At 32.1% G+C, this 20,629-nt stretch overlaps 6 protein-coding genes across 10 annotated transcripts in view; 4 read left to right on the forward strand and 2 right to left on the reverse strand.

Moving 5' to 3' along the window:
* LOC132204360 (uncharacterized) overlaps positions 1 to 3,867 on the reverse strand; it is a 31,240-nt gene extending 27,373 nt beyond the window's left edge. The window contains exon 1 of the mRNA XM_059632828.1: positions 3,680 to 3,867. The gene's annotated coding sequence lies outside the window, so the exon portion shown is untranslated. The remainder of the gene's footprint in view (positions 1 to 3,679) is intronic.
* Positions 249 to 3,193, forward strand: LOC132204420 (uncharacterized). 3 transcript variants are annotated; one of them, XM_059632915.1, is made up of 7 exons: positions 249 to 415; positions 473 to 685; positions 749 to 937; positions 1,013 to 1,925; positions 1,992 to 2,204; positions 2,277 to 2,470; positions 2,535 to 3,193. In XM_059632915.1, exons 1-4 carry the CDS (start codon positions 331 to 333, stop codon positions 1,462 to 1,464), a joined length of 939 nt encoding a protein of 312 aa, XP_059488898.1. In that variant the 5' UTR covers positions 249 to 330; the 3' UTR covers positions 1,465 to 1,925; positions 1,992 to 2,204; positions 2,277 to 2,470; positions 2,535 to 3,193. The 3 variants fall into 3 exon arrangements, with proteins under 3 accessions (XP_059488898.1, XP_059488899.1, XP_059488900.1); XM_059632916.1 differs by having other exon boundaries at positions 2,277 to 2,465; XM_059632917.1 differs by having other exon boundaries at positions 749 to 927; positions 2,277 to 2,465.
* Positions 3,868 to 5,961: 2,094 nt separating the features above from the next.
* On the reverse strand, positions 5,962 to 20,326 carry LOC132204467 (uncharacterized). 2 transcript variants are annotated; one of them, XM_059632986.1, is made up of 2 exons: positions 20,175 to 20,326; positions 5,962 to 6,660 (listed from the first exon to the last, which is right to left on the reverse strand). In XM_059632986.1, exon 2 carries the CDS (start codon positions 6,560 to 6,562, stop codon positions 6,077 to 6,079), a length of 486 nt encoding a protein of 161 aa, XP_059488969.1. In that variant the 5' UTR covers positions 6,563 to 6,660; positions 20,175 to 20,326; the 3' UTR covers positions 5,962 to 6,076. The 2 variants fall into 2 exon arrangements, with proteins under 2 accessions (XP_059488969.1, XP_059488968.1); XM_059632985.1 differs by lacking the exon at positions 20,175 to 20,326 and adding an exon at positions 15,221 to 15,355.
* On the forward strand, positions 9,373 to 11,456 carry LOC132204493 (uncharacterized). Of its 2 annotated transcripts, XM_059633023.1 has the most exons (5): positions 9,373 to 9,539; positions 9,597 to 9,809; positions 9,873 to 10,064; positions 10,137 to 10,432; positions 11,353 to 11,456. In XM_059633023.1, the coding sequence occupies exons 1-5, from the start codon at positions 9,455 to 9,457 to the stop codon at positions 11,395 to 11,397; spliced, it is 831 nt and encodes a 276-aa protein (XP_059489006.1). In that variant the 5' UTR covers positions 9,373 to 9,454; the 3' UTR covers positions 11,398 to 11,456. The 2 variants fall into 2 exon arrangements, with proteins under 2 accessions (XP_059489006.1, XP_059489005.1); XM_059633022.1 differs by lacking the exon at positions 11,353 to 11,456 and having other exon boundaries at positions 10,137 to 10,837.
* Positions 12,075 to 13,420, forward strand: LOC132204412 (uncharacterized). Its single transcript, XM_059632906.1, has 4 exons — positions 12,075 to 12,254; positions 12,312 to 12,524; positions 12,588 to 12,782; positions 12,855 to 13,420. The coding sequence occupies exons 1-4, from the start codon at positions 12,170 to 12,172 to the stop codon at positions 13,295 to 13,297; spliced, it is 936 nt and encodes a 311-aa protein (XP_059488889.1). The 5' UTR covers positions 12,075 to 12,169; the 3' UTR covers positions 13,298 to 13,420.
* Positions 18,326 to 19,729, forward strand: LOC132204513 (uncharacterized). Its single transcript, XM_059633052.1, has 4 exons — positions 18,326 to 18,459; positions 18,517 to 18,729; positions 18,795 to 18,986; positions 19,043 to 19,729. The coding sequence occupies exons 1-4, from the start codon at positions 18,375 to 18,377 to the stop codon at positions 19,432 to 19,434; spliced, it is 882 nt and encodes a 293-aa protein (XP_059489035.1). The 5' UTR covers positions 18,326 to 18,374; the 3' UTR covers positions 19,435 to 19,729.
* Positions 20,327 to 20,629: the final 303 nt, after the last annotated feature.

Raw genomic sequence — 20,629 nt, forward strand, 5'->3', positions numbered from 1 at the left:
TTTGGACACGTCTATGAAATTAAGGTGAAAATTAAGGTGACAAGGAATATGGTAAAATTTTCCTTTCTGAGTCCGTCTTTATATAAATATTTTTATAATTAGTAAAAATATATTTAATCCTTCATATATTTTACTGGATAATATTATAAATTTTGACCTCTCGAAATTCTACCAGGAACTTAAAACAAGGATCTTAAAAGTGAGGAAATATTTATGACTCGTACAAAAGCCCAGTCACCAGACTGAATCGCAACAATAAATCGCAAAGTAGAATTTATTCGACTTTATTCTTGAAAATAATGTAACAATATCAATTGGCGCGAACCGAATATGATGATTTCATCTTTGAAAATAATTTTTCTCTCTATCATCATCAGCTTGATTCTAGTGGAGTTGACGGCAAGTAGAGTTGCAGGTAAAATTTGTTTGCCACTGGAAACGTTTTCTCAGGAGTAAATAATTTTCATTGCAGGGTTTTGTGATCCTGAAATATTGAGAAATGGCAATGACAAACGTTTGCAATGCAATTTCGAAAAAGGCCGGGCAAATTATAATACAGGTGATGTAGGGGAATGCAAATGTAATGGACGTGATTGCTACGAGTTGCCACACGCCAATTTTGTGTGTGGCTCAGATTCAAACTGGTATTTTGAAGACAATAATTCAACTTCAGATGCTTGGGGAGGTAAATAAATCATTTTAAAGAGATGTGATTCCAATTTTTATTTTTAAACATTTAATTGTGTAGTTGAATGCAAGGACGAAAACAGCTGCCCGCGGTGTTCAATCCCTAAAACTGACTATTCCAATTGTTACAAAAGTAAAGAAAAGAGCAAATATGTTTGTATTTGCAAACACGACAAAAGAGAATACTCCTTGGAGTGCCTACACAGTGGAAAAATGTATATATGGAGCTCTAAAGCAGATGTAAAATGCGGTATTAAAGATATGATAGTTCAAAATATTTAAATTTATTAGTATTACAACGTCAAATTAATTTCTGTTTTGTTAGAAAAACTTAAATTACCGCATTATAATACTTCCATGGATGGGACCACAAAGGAATTCATTATTTCAACCTCAGGTACAACTCGACAACCTTCTAAGGCCACGGAAAGTGTAATTGAACCCAATCAAAATCAAAACATGACTACACAAATGTCGCAACCAGAAGACCAAATTACAGAACGGTTTAATAATATTTCATCAAACGAGACGACACAAGCACCTCTAACCTTAAGCACAACTGAATACCCTACAACGGCCGAAAAAAGTACAACTACTTCGATCGAACCAAATCAACCAACTTCAGCACCACCAGAAAACGAAAAGAAAGAATGGTACGTGGATTCAACCTACATCATACTTGGTTCAATTTTGGTGTTCATTGCATTATGTGCTGTTGCCTTTGCTATTTTTGTGATGATCAAACGTAGAAGGCCTGCTCGACCTATTATATTGTAATTACTCGAGAATAATAATAGTTTAACTAGAACTTGATCTAGAGGACAATTTGGACAAATCTTCATAAAATCATGTTGAATTGCGTGACATATAGTAAAAATTTATAAAAAAAAACTGCCTTTTTCCTTTTTTAACTGAACATTATTTTAAATTTTGACTTCACGATATTCTACCCGGAACATAAAACAAGGATCCAAAAGTGGGGACATATTTATGACGTGGAGATAACTTGTACAAAAGCACAGTCATACTGAATCGCAAAAAAAAACCCACAAAATATAAACACAAGATCAAGCAGTCAAACGAGGTCCAACACTTTGTTCTTAAAAATAATGTAACCATTTCAATTGGTGCGCCCATAATATGATCATCAATAATGATTTCAATTTCTGAAAACATTATTCTATTGACCTGCATCATCAGCTTGATTCTTGAGGTGTGGACTGCAAGTTCAGCTGAAGGTGAAATTTTATCGTTAGCAAAATTTTCTAAGCGAGAATAATTTGAATAATTTATTTAAATTACAGGGTCTTGTGATTCTCAAAGTGTTTTGAAGCATAAATATTCACAATTAGAATGTGATTTTGCAAAAGACACACATTATGATCAAGATCATTTAGCAAAATGCAAATGTAAAGGAAGTGAGTGCTATACAACGTTGCCACATGCAAATTTACTATGTGGCTCAGATTCAAACTGGTATTTGGCAAATAACGATGAAACTTCAGTTTTTTGGGGAGGTGAATTATTCAATATTTTTTAATAAATCTGATATAATATATCAAATTATTAACCTATTAACCTTTAATTAGTTGAATGCGGATATGAGAATAGCTGCCCGCGGTGTTTCATCCCTAAAGCTGATTTTTCCAAATGTTACAAGAGAAATGATTATGCGAGCGAATATGTTTGTGTTTGCAACCACAACAAAATAAAATACATCTTGGAGTGCCATTACAATACACTTTATGAATGGAGTACTAAAGCACACGAAAAATGCGGTAATGTAAGAATGAGATTGAAAATACAAAATAATATAATTTATTAAAATATTAATTTTCGACCTTTAGAAAAATCACCTCAATTAATACCGAATAATAATATTTCAACGAATGAGACAACAAATGCAGCCATTATTTCAACCTCAAGCACAACTCTCCAATCTCAAATGGTCCAAAAAAATGTGAGCGAACCCAATCAAAAGATTTCTACAGCACATCCGGCAGAAAACAAAACGTATAATTATATTTTCACGAACGAGACGTCAACAGCACCTTCAACGTTAAGCACAACTCAATACCGTGCAACGACCAAAGGAAGAAAGAATGAACCAGATCAAACGACTTCAACACCACCACCAAACGTAAAGAAAGAATGGTTCGAGGAGACAATTACATACATCATACTTGGTTCAATTGTGGCGTTGATTGCATTTTGTGCTATTGCCTTTGCTATTTTTGTGATGATCAAACGTAGAAGGCCTGCTCGACCTATTATATTGTAATTACTCAAGAATAGCAATATTTTAATTAACGCCCAATTAGGGAAAATGTGAGCAAATTTTCCTTTGATATGTCAAATTAATAATATAGTTCAAAAGATATTATAAAAATATAACTTATGACTTTATTAATTAATTATTTTAATTTCAATCTATAAAATTAGAATCTAATTTTAATTAATTAATTGCTTTTGTTGATACAAATTTTGCTATATCATGTCTCAGTAAATCCCAAATCTAGAAATCGTCAATTTTTTCTTGTACAATTTTAAATAACCAAGAAATCAAATTTCAGCTTAAAAAATTGGGAATAAATTTTGAAGAATTCGCATTTATGTAATTTTAGCATTAATTTAAGGAGTTTTAAAACATTATTGTATTATTATTTTATTATCATGTAAAAAAAAAATCAGAAAATGACAGTCATTATAAGAAAATAAATATTTATATAATGGAAATAATACTATTTTGTCCGAATTAATTGAGACTCCTGCATGGAAATAAAACTTTTAATAATTAATTATGGTTAATTGAATTTTGAATTATTTCATAAATGCAAAGAAAAAATCTGAAAAATTTTGCGATCATCTTTTTAAAATAAAAGTGACTTGCTTGGGTCATTCAGCAGCTCCATAAAGATTTTTATAACAAAGCTACGGGTTCTTTTTGATAATGTGTTAATTTAAAAAGAAGAAGAACAATAACTGTACTTACATAATTTGCGTTATCCTTCATTAGAGAAACCGGAAAACAGCGGCGAGGAAACTTGGCCCCCAAAAAAAGATGAGAGTTGCCGCGATGGTCCGCTTTCTTCACCCGCAAGCTCCGTCGTTTCACGCGCTTTTTCTTCAACATTGTCAATCCACATCACACCAATTTGACTTTCAAATTAAAAAAAAACGGTTGGAAACTGGCCTAATCGCGCCCATGAAAAATCGCGAGCACAACATGCGCACATGTTGGCTCCAAAAAGTAAACAAACATCAGCATGGCATGGCAGGGCAAGACGGGGAAGGGATGAGATAGTGGGGGAAGTAATAAGAGATGCACCAAAAGACGAGCAAAATTAGATAGGCAACTGGCTCGACTCCGATGCATTTCGTGATGCCTAAAACTGTTTAAAAATTCACTTAATTTTTAACAAAAAATTCAGATCAAAATGTATAATTTTGAGATTTTGCTGATCAATTTTTTAAATTTATAAATTTATAATTTTACCAATTTTTTTCCGATTACAATTAATTTAAATTACTTGTGCATGGTTAATGAAATAAAACACTTTTATTTGAGGCGAAAACCACATGTTTTGTATGATTTTATTGTGAAAAATATTTCAACAAACCAAAGGCTCAACAACAAGAGAGGAGATACTAACTAGAATTACAAAAATTGACTAATAGGAAATACATAATGTTTGTTAAATTACAGAAGTACTTTTATCAAGGAGACTCGTCAGTTAACCACTGTTTAATCATAAAATGGGAAATAAGTTAATACATGAAAAAAGTAAAATTTACAAATATATATTTACACAAGATTTGATGTACAAAAATTAGGCCTACGGCGTTCATTTTTCAATTAAGTCAGGAAACGTTTTACGAGAACCAACATTACAATTTTTTTTTTATATATACAGCTCTATTTTTTTAATAATATGAATCAGCGAATATGCAAATTTCGTTTCAGTACTGGAGTTGATATTATAATACTTGCAATTCTAGTCTAATTGACCTGGCATATATTTATATTTTAATGATTTTTAACCGTAATTACGTCTCTAATTGAGTTCTTTTCGTGTACATAAGGCCACATGATGCGTAATGTGTTTTTAATTGCTTCAAAAATTCCATGTTTTATGCGCACATTTTCCTACACAGCGGTGGCAGCAGCAGTAGCAGTGCAATTAATTAATTCGATTTTTTCTTTGATCAAATATATGTGATTGCAGCGATTAAATGCAAGAGTAATGTAAGGTCACATGCCAATTTTTAATTAAATTCTTTTGCTTCGGCAAAAGAGCTGCAGTGACTGTACTTTGACGAATTTGAATTTATTTATTTATTCACCCGTCACACAAAAATTCCATTTTTATTTAATTAAATATATGCAAATTTTATTTTGAAGAGATATGATTTTTAAATACTTTGTCTCCCTTTTCGTTACATTCAAGATATGTTAATCTGAAACACCCAAACTCTCTTTCTGCTCAGAGCAATTACGACATCATTTTATTTATAAATGTAAATATGCAACTTTAGAAGCTTTTCTTTGAACACTGAATTTTTAATCCGAAAAGTAGTGATAGGTATTTTCATACAAGCATCTCGTATTGATTGTTTAGACATTTAACCCTTTGGCTAGTATAGCGTGTGTAGATTTCTTTACTTTTAATTACGTTGGAATTCGGTGTGACAGGCTGAGAAAAATGCTGGGCAAAATGTGGCCAAAAATTTGAAATTTCTAGTATATTTATTTTATCCTTGTTTAACTCTGCTGGAGGTAGGCGGCGTTTCAGACTCGACTTTATTTTGACTCACTTGTCACGGTTGAGCTTCGAGTTTGGTCCCGCTCTTACCATTTGGCACTACAACTATTTAGAGGAACCGAAGATATGGAGGCGCTTCGATACGAAAAATCACAACTTTCAGCACTGGAGAGACAAAGGGAGGTGAATTTGCTTTGTGCATTTACGGAACAAATGCAGACAGATTAAGTAAACTGAGCAAATTTCTCGACATTTGATTTGAATGACGGAATGAAAAGTTCCAGCGCAAGAAATTATAAAGTTGATGTGATTAAACAATAAAAAGGTCCAAAATTATCCATAGAACTCAATTTTTCAAATTCTGAAATTTAAAATACATTACTTTTAGTGTTTTTGAACTTGATTGTGATCAATTTATATATGAAGAACATAAAATTCAACTCATTAATCTGAATAATTTAATTATTTTAATCAAATTCCAAAATTAAAGAAAAACTTCTGTAATTGAAGCTAAAAGTGTCATTATAGTTTTTGAATTTATTTATTTGGAAATTAATTTTATTTCAAAGTTAAATGACTTCAATAATTATAATCTTGCATGAATAATTTTTCAATAAATTTTATATTCAGTGGACCAATTTATAAATATTCACATCCACTTTAAATAAATAGAAAAAAGCGCCTCTCTGCTGCCTTCTTTGAGCCTTCAGAGAGGTCTCGAGGGACATTTTGGATGGGCTGAGGGGCTTGCTGGTGATGATGGGCATGCGAGGAGAGGCGGACAAGCGTGGCGAGAGGCACATCTGGTCGATGCGGTGCTGCAGGTAGGAGGCAGTGATGTGTTTGTGCGCCCCTTGCGGCTCCGACTCCTCGGCGATGGTGGTCGAGAGGACGTCCGTGTGTCGGTAGCGCCGCCGGTTTAGACTGTGGTGCAGCGTCGTCGTTTGCTGGGGCGCCAGCCGGCTGGGGGTCGGACTGAACTGCCCCTTGGAGGCCATCAGCTGCTCGACGGCCGACATGCGCCTCTCGCCGCCCTTGGGACAACCCTTTTCCAGCAGTAACCGCTTGAAGTTGTTGCGCGCGGACACGCTGACCCCGTTCAGCACCTCCATGTTGCTCGGACTCCAGCTGTGGCGACTGCCAGGGGCGCTTGAAGGCCCGCCGGGACTTGCTCTGTCTCCGTCCACGGGGCTGCTGCAGCTCGAAGTGGCTAAAAAATAAACCAAATTAATAATGAATAAAAATTTTCTTACAAAAAAATTTCATTAATTACAAGAAAAAACAAATTAGTCTCACTGAGAGAAAATGAAGTTTAGAAAAATTTAAGGAAATTCATATTGATTTTGAAATCAAAGTTATTGTTATTTAAATAATTGGAAACTGCCCCAATTTATTGCTGTTTCTTAAAACATATTAAAAAATCTTATCAATCAATGGAAAATTCAAAGTATTCTAATTAATGAGAAATTGTTTAATGTGGGATAAAATTTCTTTTTCTTAAACGTGTGTATGCAAACACAACCAAAGGGAATACACCATGAAGTGCCAACACGATGGACACCTTTACATATGGAACCCTAAGGCACATACAAAATGCGGTAATGTAAAGATAAGATATTAAATATTCTGAATTACATGAATATTGATGCAAATCAAATATCATTTTTTAGAAAAACCGAAGGTTACGAAAAATAATTTTCTGAAAGAGACAACCTCAACCTTTACAACAGGAAAAGTTAATTTTCTGAAAGAGACAACCTCAACCTTTACAACAGGAAAAGTTAATTTTCTGAAAGAGACAACCTCAACCTTTACAACAGGAAAAGTTAATTTTCTGAAAGAGACAACCTCAACCTTTACAACAGTAAAAGTTAATTTTCTGAAAGAGACAACCTCAACCTTTACAACAGGAAAAGTTAATTTTCTGAAAGAGACAACCTCAACCTTTACAACAGGAAAAGTTAATTTTCTGAAAGAGACAACCTCAACCTTTACAACAGGAAAAGTTAATTTTCTGAAAGAGACAACCTCAACCTTTACAACAGGAAAAGTTAATTTTCTGAAAGAGACAACCTCAACCTTTACAACAGTAAAAGTTAATTTTCTGAAAGAGACAACCTCAACCTTTACAACAGGAAAAGTTAATTTTCTGAAAGAGACAACCTCAACCTTTACAACAGGAAAAGTGGAAAACCCATCTTCTACTCATGCATCAAACATGGTTGATAACAACCAATCAGCAAATTCTGATGTAAACCAGGCTAATTGCAATTGGAACACAATTTTAACCGCTTTAAGTTCCGCAGTCATCTTTTTAGCAGTAATGGTAATTTTGGTTGTCCTCAATTTCATCCGTTTTTATTTGAAAGAGTCTCAAAAGATGAACACAATTAAGGAAAATGCTATAATTTCTCCAACTTAAAGTTTGCAAGGAAAGATATAAACTAAATAACGCTGGATGCTTTTAATAAATAACTTCGTTCAAGTTTTTTCTTTTTTTGTATAATTCTAATCTAGTTTATTTAAAATCGCATATTGGAAGGAAAAATTCAATACTGTTTTATCTGCATTAATAGTTATCTCTTACATTTTCATTTGTATATAAAAAATTATTACAATTTTCAATTTAAATATCATCACGTTAATTAAAAACAATTTCATACGTATTAAAAATTTCAAATTTTGGTGAAAAAGCTTTTTTTATAAATATTGTCTTTAAATCATTAATAAGCTCGCACATTTTCACGAGAACAAATTTATTTTTAGTAAACACTTTTCTTACAAATTAAGGCGACATTTTAAAATTCGAGCTTTGTGTTAATTTGAGTTACTGCATTATTTTTGTGATTTTTTGAATAAATATTTGCTTTTAAATACTCTTAAAATTGCATTTTATTGATAAATAATAATATTTTGAGCAAGATGAAGAGAAGGATGATAGAGTATTTTTTCTAATTCAACATTATAATTGTTATAGACTTGTGTTTTGTGTTATAACTCGAGTCAAAGTCCCTATTCAAATGGATAAGGAAATAATCTCAAAACAATAAAAAGTGAATAAAATGAGCCTGTAAATTTTCTTAACGGCAGCATAGGATTTATTTTTGGGTTTATCTTTAGATGATCCATATAAATTTAAAATTAAATTGGGAAACTATATTTATTTTGGTTCCAACTTGGGACATTTGAGTCAGAAGGGAGAACAAGGATCTCAAAGTGAGTAAAATTATTTTTAAACTTTACTGCGCCAAAGGAAGTAACGGAAATGAGACTTGAGCAGCGGCATTCAGATTTTTGATAAGAGCAAAAACAAAAATAAAAAATAGTGGTACAACAAATTTTACCCACTAAATGTTTAAAAATTGAATAAATTAAATTGGATATAGCAACAATAACTTCATTTTTTTCATAGAAATTATTCCCTTTTCCATCAGAGCTTGATTATAAATTATAATGGAGAAAATTTCTAGTTGATAAATCTAGGGGTGAAGTTTGCCTATCACTTCAAAGCTAGTAATCATTTCTAATTGCAGAAATTGCAGTGCCCTGTCAAGCTCTTATTTTGAAAAATAATCCGTGCGCCCAAATATGTGTCTTTAAAAAAAAATAAGAGTTTTGGCATAAAATGCAATGCAGGTAATTTAGAAGATGTAAATGTTTTGGACGTCTATGAAATTTTTGGACGTCACATGCAAATTTTTAAAATTAAGGTCACAAGAAATATGGTAAAATTTTCCTTTCAGAGTCCGTCTTCATATAAATATTTTTACAATTAATAAATATATATTTAATCCTTCATATATTTTACTGGATAATATTATAAATTTTGACCTCTCGAAATTCTACCAGGAACTTAAAACAAGGATCTTAAAAGTGAGGAAATATTTATGACTCGTACAAAAGCCCAGTCACCAGACTGAATCGCAACAATAAATCGCAAAGTAGAATTTATTCGACTTTATTCTTGAAAATAATGTAACAATATCAATTGGCGCGAACCGAATATGGTGATTTCATCTTTGAAAAAAATTTTCCTCTCTATCATCATCAGCTTGATTCTAGTGGAGTGGACGGCAAGTAGAGTTGCAGGTAAAATTTGTTTGCCACTGGCAACGTTTTCTCAGGAGTAATTAATTTTCATTGCAGGGTTTTGTGATTCTACAATATTGACAAATGGCAATGACGAACGTTTGCAATGTCATGTCAAAAAAGGCCGGGAAAATTATAATACAGGTGATGTAAGGGAATGCAAATGTAATGGAGGTGATTGCAACGAGTTGCCACACGCCAGTTTTGTGTGTAGCGCAGATTCAAACTGGTATTTTGAAGACAATAATTCAACTTCAGAATATTGGGGAGGTAAATTATTACAGTTACAAGTCGTCTTTATTTTAATTTAATATGGAATTAACATATAAATAGTTGAATGCAAGGATGAGAAAAGCTGCCCCAGGTGTTTCATCCCTAAATCTGATTTTTCCAATTGCTACAAAGTAAAGGGTTTTTCCAATTATTTTGCTTGTGTATGCAAACACAACCAAAGAGAATACACCATGACGTGCCAACACGATGGACACCTTCACATATGGAGCCCTGTGGCACATACAAAATGCGGTAATGTAAAGATAAGATATTAAATATTCTGAATTACATGAATATTGATGCAAATCAAATATCATTTTTTAGAAAAACCGAAGGTTACGAAAAATAATTTTCTGAAAGAGACAACCTCAACCTTTACAACAGGAAAAGTTAATTTTCTGAAAGAGACAACCTCAACCTTTACAACAGGAAAAGTTAATTTTCTGAAAGAGACAACCTCAACCTTTACAACAGGAAAAGTGGAAAACCCATCTTCTACTCATGCATCAAACATGGTTGATAACAACCAATCAGCAAATTCTGATGTAAACCAGGCTAATTGCAATTGGAACACAATTTTAACCGCTTTAAGTTCCGCAGTCATCTTTTTAGCAGTAATGGTAATTTTGGTTGTCCTCAATTTCATCCGTTTTTATTTGAAAGAGTCTCAAAAGATGAACACAATTAAGGAAAATGCTATAATTTCTCCAACTTAAAGTTTGCAAGGAAAGATATAAACTAAATAACGCTGGATGCTTTTAATAAATAACTTCGTTCAAGTTTTTTCTTTTTTGTATAATTCTAATCTAGGTTATTTAACATCGCATATTGGAAGGAAAAATTCAATACTGTTTTATCTGCATAAATAGTTATCTCTTGCATTTACATTTGTATATAAAAAATTATTACAATTTTCAATTTAAATATCATCACGTTAATTAAAAACAATTTCATACGCATTAAAAATTTCAAATTTTGGTGAAAACGCTTTTTTTTACAAATATTGTCTTTAAATCATTAATAAGCTCGCACATTTTCACAAATTTATTTTTAAGTAAACACTTTCCTTATAAATTAAGGCGACATTTTAAAATTCGAGGTTTGTGTTAATTTGAATTACTGTATTATTTTTTGAATAAATATTTGCTTTGAAAAACTCTTAAAATTGCATTTTATTGATAAAAACAGTATTTTGAGCAAGATGAAGAGAAGAACGATAGAGTATTTTTTTTATAATTCAACAAATTACAATTGTTTTAGACTTGTGTTTTGTGATACAACTCGAGTCAAAGTCATTGTTCAAATGGATAAGGAAATAATCTCAAACAATAAAAAGTGAATAAAATGAGCCTGTAAATTTTCTTAACGGCAGCATAGGATTTGTTTTTGGGTTTATCTTTAGATAGAGAGGAAATAGTTATTTTTTCTCTAGAACCATTGAAAATAAAATTTTTCTCTGCATATAATGAGCTCTAAGACTGAACAATGATCCATATGTATTTAAAATTAAATTGGGAAATTATATTTATTTTGGTTCCAGCTTGGGACATTTGAGTCAGAAGGGAGAACAAGGATCTCAAAGTGAGTAAAATTATTTTTAAACTTTACTGCGCCAAAGGAAGTAACGGAAATGAGACTTGAGCAGCGGCATTCTGATTTCTGATAAGAGCAAAAACAAAAATAAAAAATAGTGGAAAAAACAATTTTACCCACTAAATGTTTAAAAATTGAATAAATTAAATTGGATCTAGCAACAATAACTTCATTTTTTTCATAGAAATTATTCCCTTTTCCATCAGCAGCTTGATTATAAATTATAATGGAGAAAACTTCTAGTTAATAAATCTGGGGGTGAAGTTTGCCTATCACTTCAAAGCTAGTAATCATTTCTAATTGCAGAAATTGCAGTGCCTTGTCAAGCTCTTATTTTGAAAAATAATCCGTGCGCCCAAATATGTGTCTTTAAAAAAAAATAAGAGTTCTGGCATAAAATGCAATGCAGGTAATTTAGAAGAATGTAAATGCTTTGGACGTCTATGAAATTAAGGTGAAAATTAAGGTGACAAGGAATATGGTAAAATTTTCCTTCTTCCGTCTTTATATAAATATTTTTATAATTAGTAAAAATATATTTAATCCTTCATATATTTCTCTGGATAATATTTTAAATTTTGACCTCTCGATATTCTACCCGGAACTTAAAACAAGGATCTAAAAGTGGGGAAATATTTATGACTCGTACAAAAGCCCAGTCACCAGACTGAATCGCAACAATAAATCGCAAAGTATAAACAGTAGAATTTATTCGACTCTATTCTTGAAAATAATGTAACAATATCAATTGGCGCGAACCGAATATGATGATTTCATCTTTGAAAATAATTATTCTCTTTATCATCATCAGCTTGATTCTAGTGGAGTTGACGACAAGTAGAGTTGCAGGTAAAAATGAATTTCCACTGGCAACGTTTTCTCAGGAGTAATTAATTTTCATTGCAGGGTTTTGTAACTCTACAATATTGACAAATGGCAATGTCAAACGTTTGCAATGCAATTTCGAAAAAGGCCGGGCAAATTATAATACAGGTGATGTAAGGGAATGCAAATGTAATGGACGTGATTGCTACGAGTTGTCACACGCCAGTTTTGTGTGTCGCTCAGATTCAGACTGGTATTTTGAAGACAATAATTCAACTTCAGAATATTGGGGAGGTAAATTATTACAGTTACAAGTCGTCTTCATTTTAATTTAATATGGAATTAACATATAAATAGTTGAATGCAAGGATGAGAAAAGCTGCCCCAGGTGTTTCATCCCTAAATCTGATTTTTCCAATTGCTACAAAGTAAAGGATTATTCCAATAATTATTTTGCTTGTGTATGCAAACACAACCAAAGAGAATACACCATGAAGTGCCAACACAATGGACACCTTTACATATGGAGCCCTTTGGCACATACAAAATACGGTAATGAAAGAAAATGACTAAAAGCTTACATGAAATACTATTAATAGTATTATAATAATTTTCTACCTTTAGAACAACCTAAATTACCAAATAGTACTATTTCCACGGTTGAGACAACAAAAGCACCCATTATTTTTTCATCCTCAAGCACAATTCAACAATCTGAAATTGCCAAAGTAAATACTAGTGAACCCAATCAAAACATTTCTACACCTCTGCCAACATCAGAAAAGAAAACAAAAGAACGGAATGAGGATATTTTTCCAAATGAGATGACAATAGCACCTTCAACCTTACGCACAACTCACCACGCTACATTTGCAGAAGAAAGTACGGGTAAAGAATATCAAACGACTTCAACACCACTAGAAAACGAAAAGAAGGCATGGTACGAGGAGACAAGCTACATCATACTTGCTGGTTCAATCTTGGCGTTCATTGCATTTGGCGCTGTTGCCTTTGCTATTTTTGCAATAGTCAAACGAAGAACGCCTGTTCGACCTATTATATTGTAATTAATCAAGAATAACAATAATTTAAGTAAAACTCAGACACGGCAAATTTTCCTTCAATATGTCAAATTGCATGATATGTTTCAAAATTTAAGAAGAAAAAAAACAGCCTTTTTCCTTTTTTAACTGAACGTTATTTTCAATTTTGACCTCCCAATATATTACCCGGAACATAAAACAAGGATCTAAAAGTGGAGAAATATTTATAGCTTGTACAAAAACACAGTCATACTGAATCGCAAGAAAAAACCACAAAATATAAATTGATGCAGTCGAGCGAGTCCAACACTTTGTTCTTAAAAATAATGTAACCATTTCAATTGGTGCGCCCATAATATGATCATCAATAATGATTTCAATTTCTGAAAACATTATTCTATTGACCTGCATCATCAGCTTGATTCTTGAGGTGTGGACTGCAAGTCCAGCTGAAGGTGAAATTTTATCGTTGGCAAAATTTTCTAAGCGAGAATAATTTATTTAAATTACAGGGTCTTGTGCTTCTAGTTTTTTGAAGTATGACTATTTACGTTTAAAATGTAATTTTCCAAAAAACTGGGCACAATATGATCAAGATCATTTAGAGAAATGCAAATGTTATGGAAGTGAGTGCTCTACGTTGCCACGACATGCAAATTTTGTATGTGGCTCAGATTCAAACTGGTATTTGGCAAATGACGATGAAACTTCAGATTTTTGGGGAGGTGAATTATTCAATATTTTTTTAATCAGTCAGATTTTAATTTCATATGGAATTAACCTTTATTTAGTTGAATGCCAGCCTGGGAACAGCTGCCCGCGGTGTTTGATCTCAAAAGCTGATTTTTCCGAATGTTACAAAAGAAACCATTTTGCAAGCGAATATGTTTGTGTTTGCAACCACAACAAAATAAAATACATCTTGCGGTGCCACTTCAATGGTACACTTTATAGATGGAGTACTAAAGCACACGAAAATTGCGGTAATGTAAGAATAAGATTGAAAATACAAAATATTTAATTTATTAAAATATTAATTTTTGACCTTGCGGACCTTCAAGGAAGAAAGAATGAACCAGATCAAACGACTTCAACACCACCACCAAACGAAAAGAAAGAATGGTTCGAGGAGACAATTACCTACATCATACTTGGTTCAATTTTGGCGTTGATTGCATTAGGTGTTATTGCCTTTGCTATTTTTGTGATGATCAAACGAAGAAGGCCTGCTCGACCTATTATATTGTAACAATAATTTTACTAACGCCCTAAAATTAGGTAAAATGTGGGCAAATTTTCCTTTCATATGTCAAATTTCAAGATAAAATATACACCAAAATTTATAAAAATATAGCTCACGACTTAATCATTTTATTATTTTTATTTGAAACTATCAAATTAGAATCTAATTTTAAATTTTGCTTTTGTTTATACAAACTGTGTTTTCCCATGTCTTAGTAAATCCCTAATCTATAGAAATCGTTAATTTCCCTTGTATTATTAATTACCTTTGAAATCAAATAATTTTGACTTAGGATATTAGGAATACATTTTGTAGAATTCGCATTCATGTTATTTAAGCACTAATTTTAGTACTTTTAAAACATCATTGTATTATTATGTAAAAAAAAAATCAGAAAATGAAAATTAAATAATAAATAATATTTATGTGAAAAAATAATTTTCGTCCGAATTAATCGAGACTCCTGCATGGACATGAAACTTTTCATGAATAATTATGATTAATTGAATTTGGAATTATTTCATAACTGCAAAGAAAAAATCTGATAAATTTTGCGATCATCTTTTTTGATCTTTTTAATAAAAATGACCTGGGCTGCCCCTCGGGTCTTTCAGCAGCTCCATTTAAGTTTTTTTAAACAAAGCAACGGGTTCTTTTTGATAATGGGTTAATTTAAAAAGAAGAAGTACAATAATTGTACTTACAGAATTTGCGTTGTCCTTGCTTGGAGAAACCGGAAAGCAGCGACGAGGAAACTTGGCCCAAAAGAAAAGATGAGTTGCCGCAATGGTCTCCGCTCTCTTCATCCGCAAGCCCCGTCGTTTAACTCGCTTTTTCCTCAACATTGTCAATGTATTGTCAATCCACATCACTAATTTGACTTTCAAAAAATAAAAATAAAACGGTTGGAAACTGGCCTAATCGCGCCCAAAATACTGAAAAATCGCGAGCAAAACATGCACACGTGTTGGCTCCAAAAAGTAAACAAACAGCAGCATGGCATGGCAGGGCAAGACGGGGAAGGGAAGGGATGAGATAGTGGGGGAAGTAATAAGAGATGCACCAAAAGACGAGCAAAATTAGATAGGCAACTGGCTCGACTCCGATGCATTTCGTGATGCCTAAAACTGTTTTAAAATTCAGTTAATTTTTAACAAAAAATTCAGATCAAAATGTATAATTATAGATTTTGCTGGTCAATTTTTTAAATTTATAAATTTATAATTTTACAAATTTTTCCCGATTACAATTAATATAAATTACTTGTGCATGGTTAATGAAATAAAACACTTTTATTTGAGGCGAAAACCACATGTTTTGTATGATTTTATTGTGAAAAATATTTCAACAAACCAAAGGCTCAACAACAAGAGAAGAGAGACTAACTAGAATTACAAAAATTGACTAATAGGAAATACATAATGTTTGTTAAATTACAGAAGTACTTTTATTAAGGAGACTCGTCAGTTAATCATAAAATGGGAAATAAGTTAATACATGAAAAAAGTAAAATTTACAAATATATATTTACACAAGATTTGATGTACAAAAATTAGGCCTACGGCGTTCATTTTTCAATTAAGTCAGGAAACGTTTTACGAGAACCAACATTACAATTTTTTTATATATACAGCTCTATTTGTTTTTAATAATATGAATCAGCGAATATGCAAATTTCCTTTCAGTACTGGAGTTGATATATAATACTTGCAATTCTAGTCTAATTGACCTGGCATATATTAATATTTTAATGATTTTTAACCGTAATTACGTCTCTAATTGAGTTCTTTTCGTGTACATAAGGCCACATGATGCGTAATGTGTTTTTAATTGCTTCAAAAATTCCATGTTTTATGCGCACATTTTCCTACACAGCGGTGGCAGTAGCAGCAGCAGTGCAATTAATTAATTCGATTTTTTCTTTGATCAAATATATGTGATTGCAGCGATTAAATGCAAGAGTAATGTAAGGTCACATGCCAATTTTTAATTAAATTCTTTTGCTTCGGCAAAAGAGCTGCAGTGACTGTACTTTGACGAATTTGAATTTATTTATTTATTCACCCGTCACACAAAACCAAAATTCCATTTTTTATTTGAAATTCGATATATAAATTTTATTTCGAAGAGATATGATTTTTTATACTTTGTCTCCCTTTTCGTTACATTCAAGATATGTTAATCTGAAACACCGAAACTCTCTTTCTCTGCTCAGAGCAATTACGACATCATTTTATTTATAAATGTAAATATGCAACTTTAGAAGCTTTTCTTTGAACACTGAATTTTTAATCCGAAAAGTAGTGATAGGTATTTTCATACAAGCATCTTGTATTGATTGTTTAGACATTTAACCCTTTGGCTAGTATAGCGTGTGTAGATTTCTTTACTTTTAATTACGTTGGAATTCGGTGTGACAGGCTGAGAAAAATGCTGGGCAAAATGTGGCCAAAAATTTGAAATTTCTAGTATATTAATTTTATCCTTGTTTAACTCTGCTGGAGGTAGGCGGCGTTTCAGACTCGACTTTATTTTGACTCACTTGTCACGGTTGAGCTTCGAGTTTGGTCCCGCTCTTACCATTTGGCACTACAACTATTTTGAGGAACCGAAGATATGGAGGCGCTTCGATACGAAAAATCACAACTTTCAGCACTGGAGAGACAAAGGGAGGTGAATTTGCTTTGTGCATTTACGGAACAAATGCAGACAGATTAAGTAAACTGAGCAAATTTCTCGACATTTGAATGACTGAATGAAAAGTTCCAGCGCAAGAATTTTTAAAGTGGACGTGAATAAGAAATAAAAAGGTCCAAAATATAAAAAATTAAATTACTTGAAGTATTTCTGAACTTATTTCTCTTTAATATAATTACCAGAAAAATTCGCCTGATTTATTCTATCTGAATTACTTTTATTATTTTACTCAAATTCAGAAATTGAAGGAAAAACCACTGTAATTGAACTTAAAAGTGTCATTACATTTTTTTTAAATTTTTAAAACGATAATTAGAATCTTTCTTGAAAAATAATTCAATAATTTCTATTAAAATTCAGCAGACCAATTTATAAATATTCCAAATAGTACTATTTCCACGGTTGATACAACAAAAGCACCCATTATTTTTTCAACCTCAAGCACAATTCAACAATCTCAAATTGCCAAAGTAAATACTAGTGAACCCAATCAAAACAATTCTACACCTCTGCCAACATCAGAAAAGAAAAGAAAAGTACAGAATCAGGGTATTTTTACAAATGAGATGACAATAGCACCTTCAACCTTACGCACAACTCACCACCCTACATTTGCAAAAGAAAGTACGGGTAAAGAAAATCAAAAGACTTCAACACCACTAGAAAACGAAAAGAAGGAATGGTACGAGGAGACAAGCTACATCATACTTGCTGGTTCAATCTTGGCGTTCATTGCATTTGGCGCTGTTGCCTTTGCTATTTTTGTAATAGTCAAACGAAGAACGCCTGTTCGACCTATTATATTGTAATTAATCAAGAATAACAATAATTTAAGTAAAACTCAGACACGGCAAATTTTCCTTCAATATGTCAAATTGCATGATATGTTTCAAAATTTAAGAAGAAAAAAAACAGCCTTTTTCCTTTTTTAACTGAACGTTATTTTCAATTTTGACCTCCCAATATATTACCCGGAACAGAAAACAAGGATCTAAAAGTGGGGAAATATTTATAGCTTGTACAAAAACACAGTCATACTGAATCGCAAGAAAAAACCACAAAATATAAATTGATGATAAAGCAGTTGAGCGAGTCCAACACTTTGTTCTTAAAAATAATGCAACCATTTCAATTGGTGCGCCCATAATATGATCATCAATAATGATTCCAATTTCTGAAAACATTATTCTCTTGACCTGCATCATCAGCTTGATTCTTGAGGTGTGGACTGCAAGTTCAGTTGGAGGTGAAATTTTATTGTAAACAAAATTTTTTAAGCGAGAATAATTTATTTAAATTACAGGGTATTGTGCTTCTCAAAGTGTTTTGAAGCATAAATATTCACAATTAGAATGTGATTTTGCAAAAGACACACATTATGATCAAGATCATTTAGCAAAATGCAAATGTAAAGGAAGTGAGTGCTATACGACGTTGCCACATGCAAATTTAATATGTGGCTCAGATTCAAACTGGTATTTGGCAAATGACAATGAAACTTCAGATTTTTGGGGAGGTGAATTGTTCAATATATTTTAATCAGGCTGATTGTAATTTGATATGGAATTAACCTTTAATTAGTTGAATGCGGGAATGAGAATGGCTGCCCGCGGTGTCTGATCCCTAAAGCTGATTTTTCCAAATGTTACAAGAGAAACGATTATGCGAGAGAATATGTTTGTGTTTGCAACCACAACCAAATAAAATACAACTTGCACTGCCAAAACAATGGTAAACTTTATGGATGGAATAATGAAGGACACAAAAAATGCGGTAATGTTAAAATGAGATTGAAAATACAAAATAATATATAAATTTTCTACCTTTAGAAAAATCGCCGAATAATAATATTTACACGAATGAGACAACAAATGCAGCCATTATTTCAACCTCAAGCACAACTCTCCAATCTCAAATGGTCCAAAAAAATGTGATCGAACCCAATCAAAAGATTTCTACAGCACATCCGGCAGAAAACAAAACGTATAATTATATTTTCACGAACGTGACGTCAACAGCACCTTCAACGTTAAGCACAACTCAATACCCTGCAACGACCAAAGGAAGAAAGAATGAACCAGATCAAACGACTTCAACACCACCACCAAACGAAAAGAAAGAATGGTTCGAGGAGACAATTACCTACATCATACTTGGTTCAATTGTGGCGTTGATTGCATTTGGTGTTATTGCCTTTGCTATTTTTGTGATGGTCAAATGAAGAAGGCCTGCTCGACCTATTATATTGTAAATTACTCAAGAATAGCAATATTTTAATTAACGCCCAATTAGGGAAAATGTGAGCAAATTTTCCTTTGATATGTCAAATTAATAATATAGTTCAAAATATATTATAAAAATATAACTTATGACTTTATTAATTAATTATTTTAATTTCAATCTATAAAATTAGAATCTAATTTTAATTAATTAATTGCTTTTGATGATACAAATTTTGCTATATCATGTCTCAGTAAATCCCAAATCTACAAATCGTCAATTTTTTCTTGTACAATTTTAAATAACCAAGAAAACAAATTTCAGCTTAAAAAATTGGGAATAAATTTTGAAGAATTCGCATTTATGTAATTTTAGCATTAATTTAAGAAGTTTTATAACATTATTGTATAATTATTTTATTATCATGTAAAAAAAAATCAGAAAATGACAATCATTATAAGAAAATAAATATTTATATTATGGAAATAATACTATTTTGTCCGAATTAATTGAGACTCCTGCATGGAAATAAAACTTTTAATAATTAATTATGGTTAATTGAATTTTGAATTATTTCATAAATGCAAAGAAAAAATCTGAAAAATTTTGCGATCATCTTTTTGAAATAAAAGTGACTTGCCCCTTGGGTCATTCAGCAGCTCCATAAAGATTTTTATAACAAAGCTACGGGTTCTTTTTGATAATGTGTTAATTTAAAAGAAGAAGAACAACAAGACTTACATAATTTGCGTTATCCTTCATTAGAGAAACCGGAAAACAGCGGCGAGGAAACTTGGCCCCCAAAAAAGATGAGAGTTGCCGCGATGGTCCGCTTTCTTCATCCGCAAGCTCCGTAGTTTCACGCGCTTTTTCTTCAACATTGTCAACGTATTGTCAATCCACATCACACCAATTTGACTTTCAAATTAAAAAAAAAAAACGGTTGGAAACTGGCCTGATTGCGCCCAAAATACTGAAAAATCGCGAGCACAACATGCGCACATGTTGGCTCCAAAAAGTAAACAAACAGCAGCATGGCATGGCAAGAGACGGGGAAGGGATGAGTTAGTGGGGGAAGTCTTAGAAGATGAAAAGGATGAGCAAAATAAATTAGGCAACTGGCTCGACTCAGGTGCATTTCGTGATTCCTAAAACTGTTTAAAAATTCACTTAATTTTTAACAAAAAATTCAGATC

Source organism: Neocloeon triangulifer, unplaced genomic scaffold (assembly GCF_031216515.1).
Source record: "Neocloeon triangulifer isolate White Clay Creek 2 clone unplaced genomic scaffold, ASM3121651v1 ptg000022l, whole genome shotgun sequence".
In the NCBI taxonomy this organism is placed as follows: Eukaryota; Metazoa; Arthropoda; class Insecta; order Ephemeroptera; family Baetidae; genus Neocloeon; species Neocloeon triangulifer.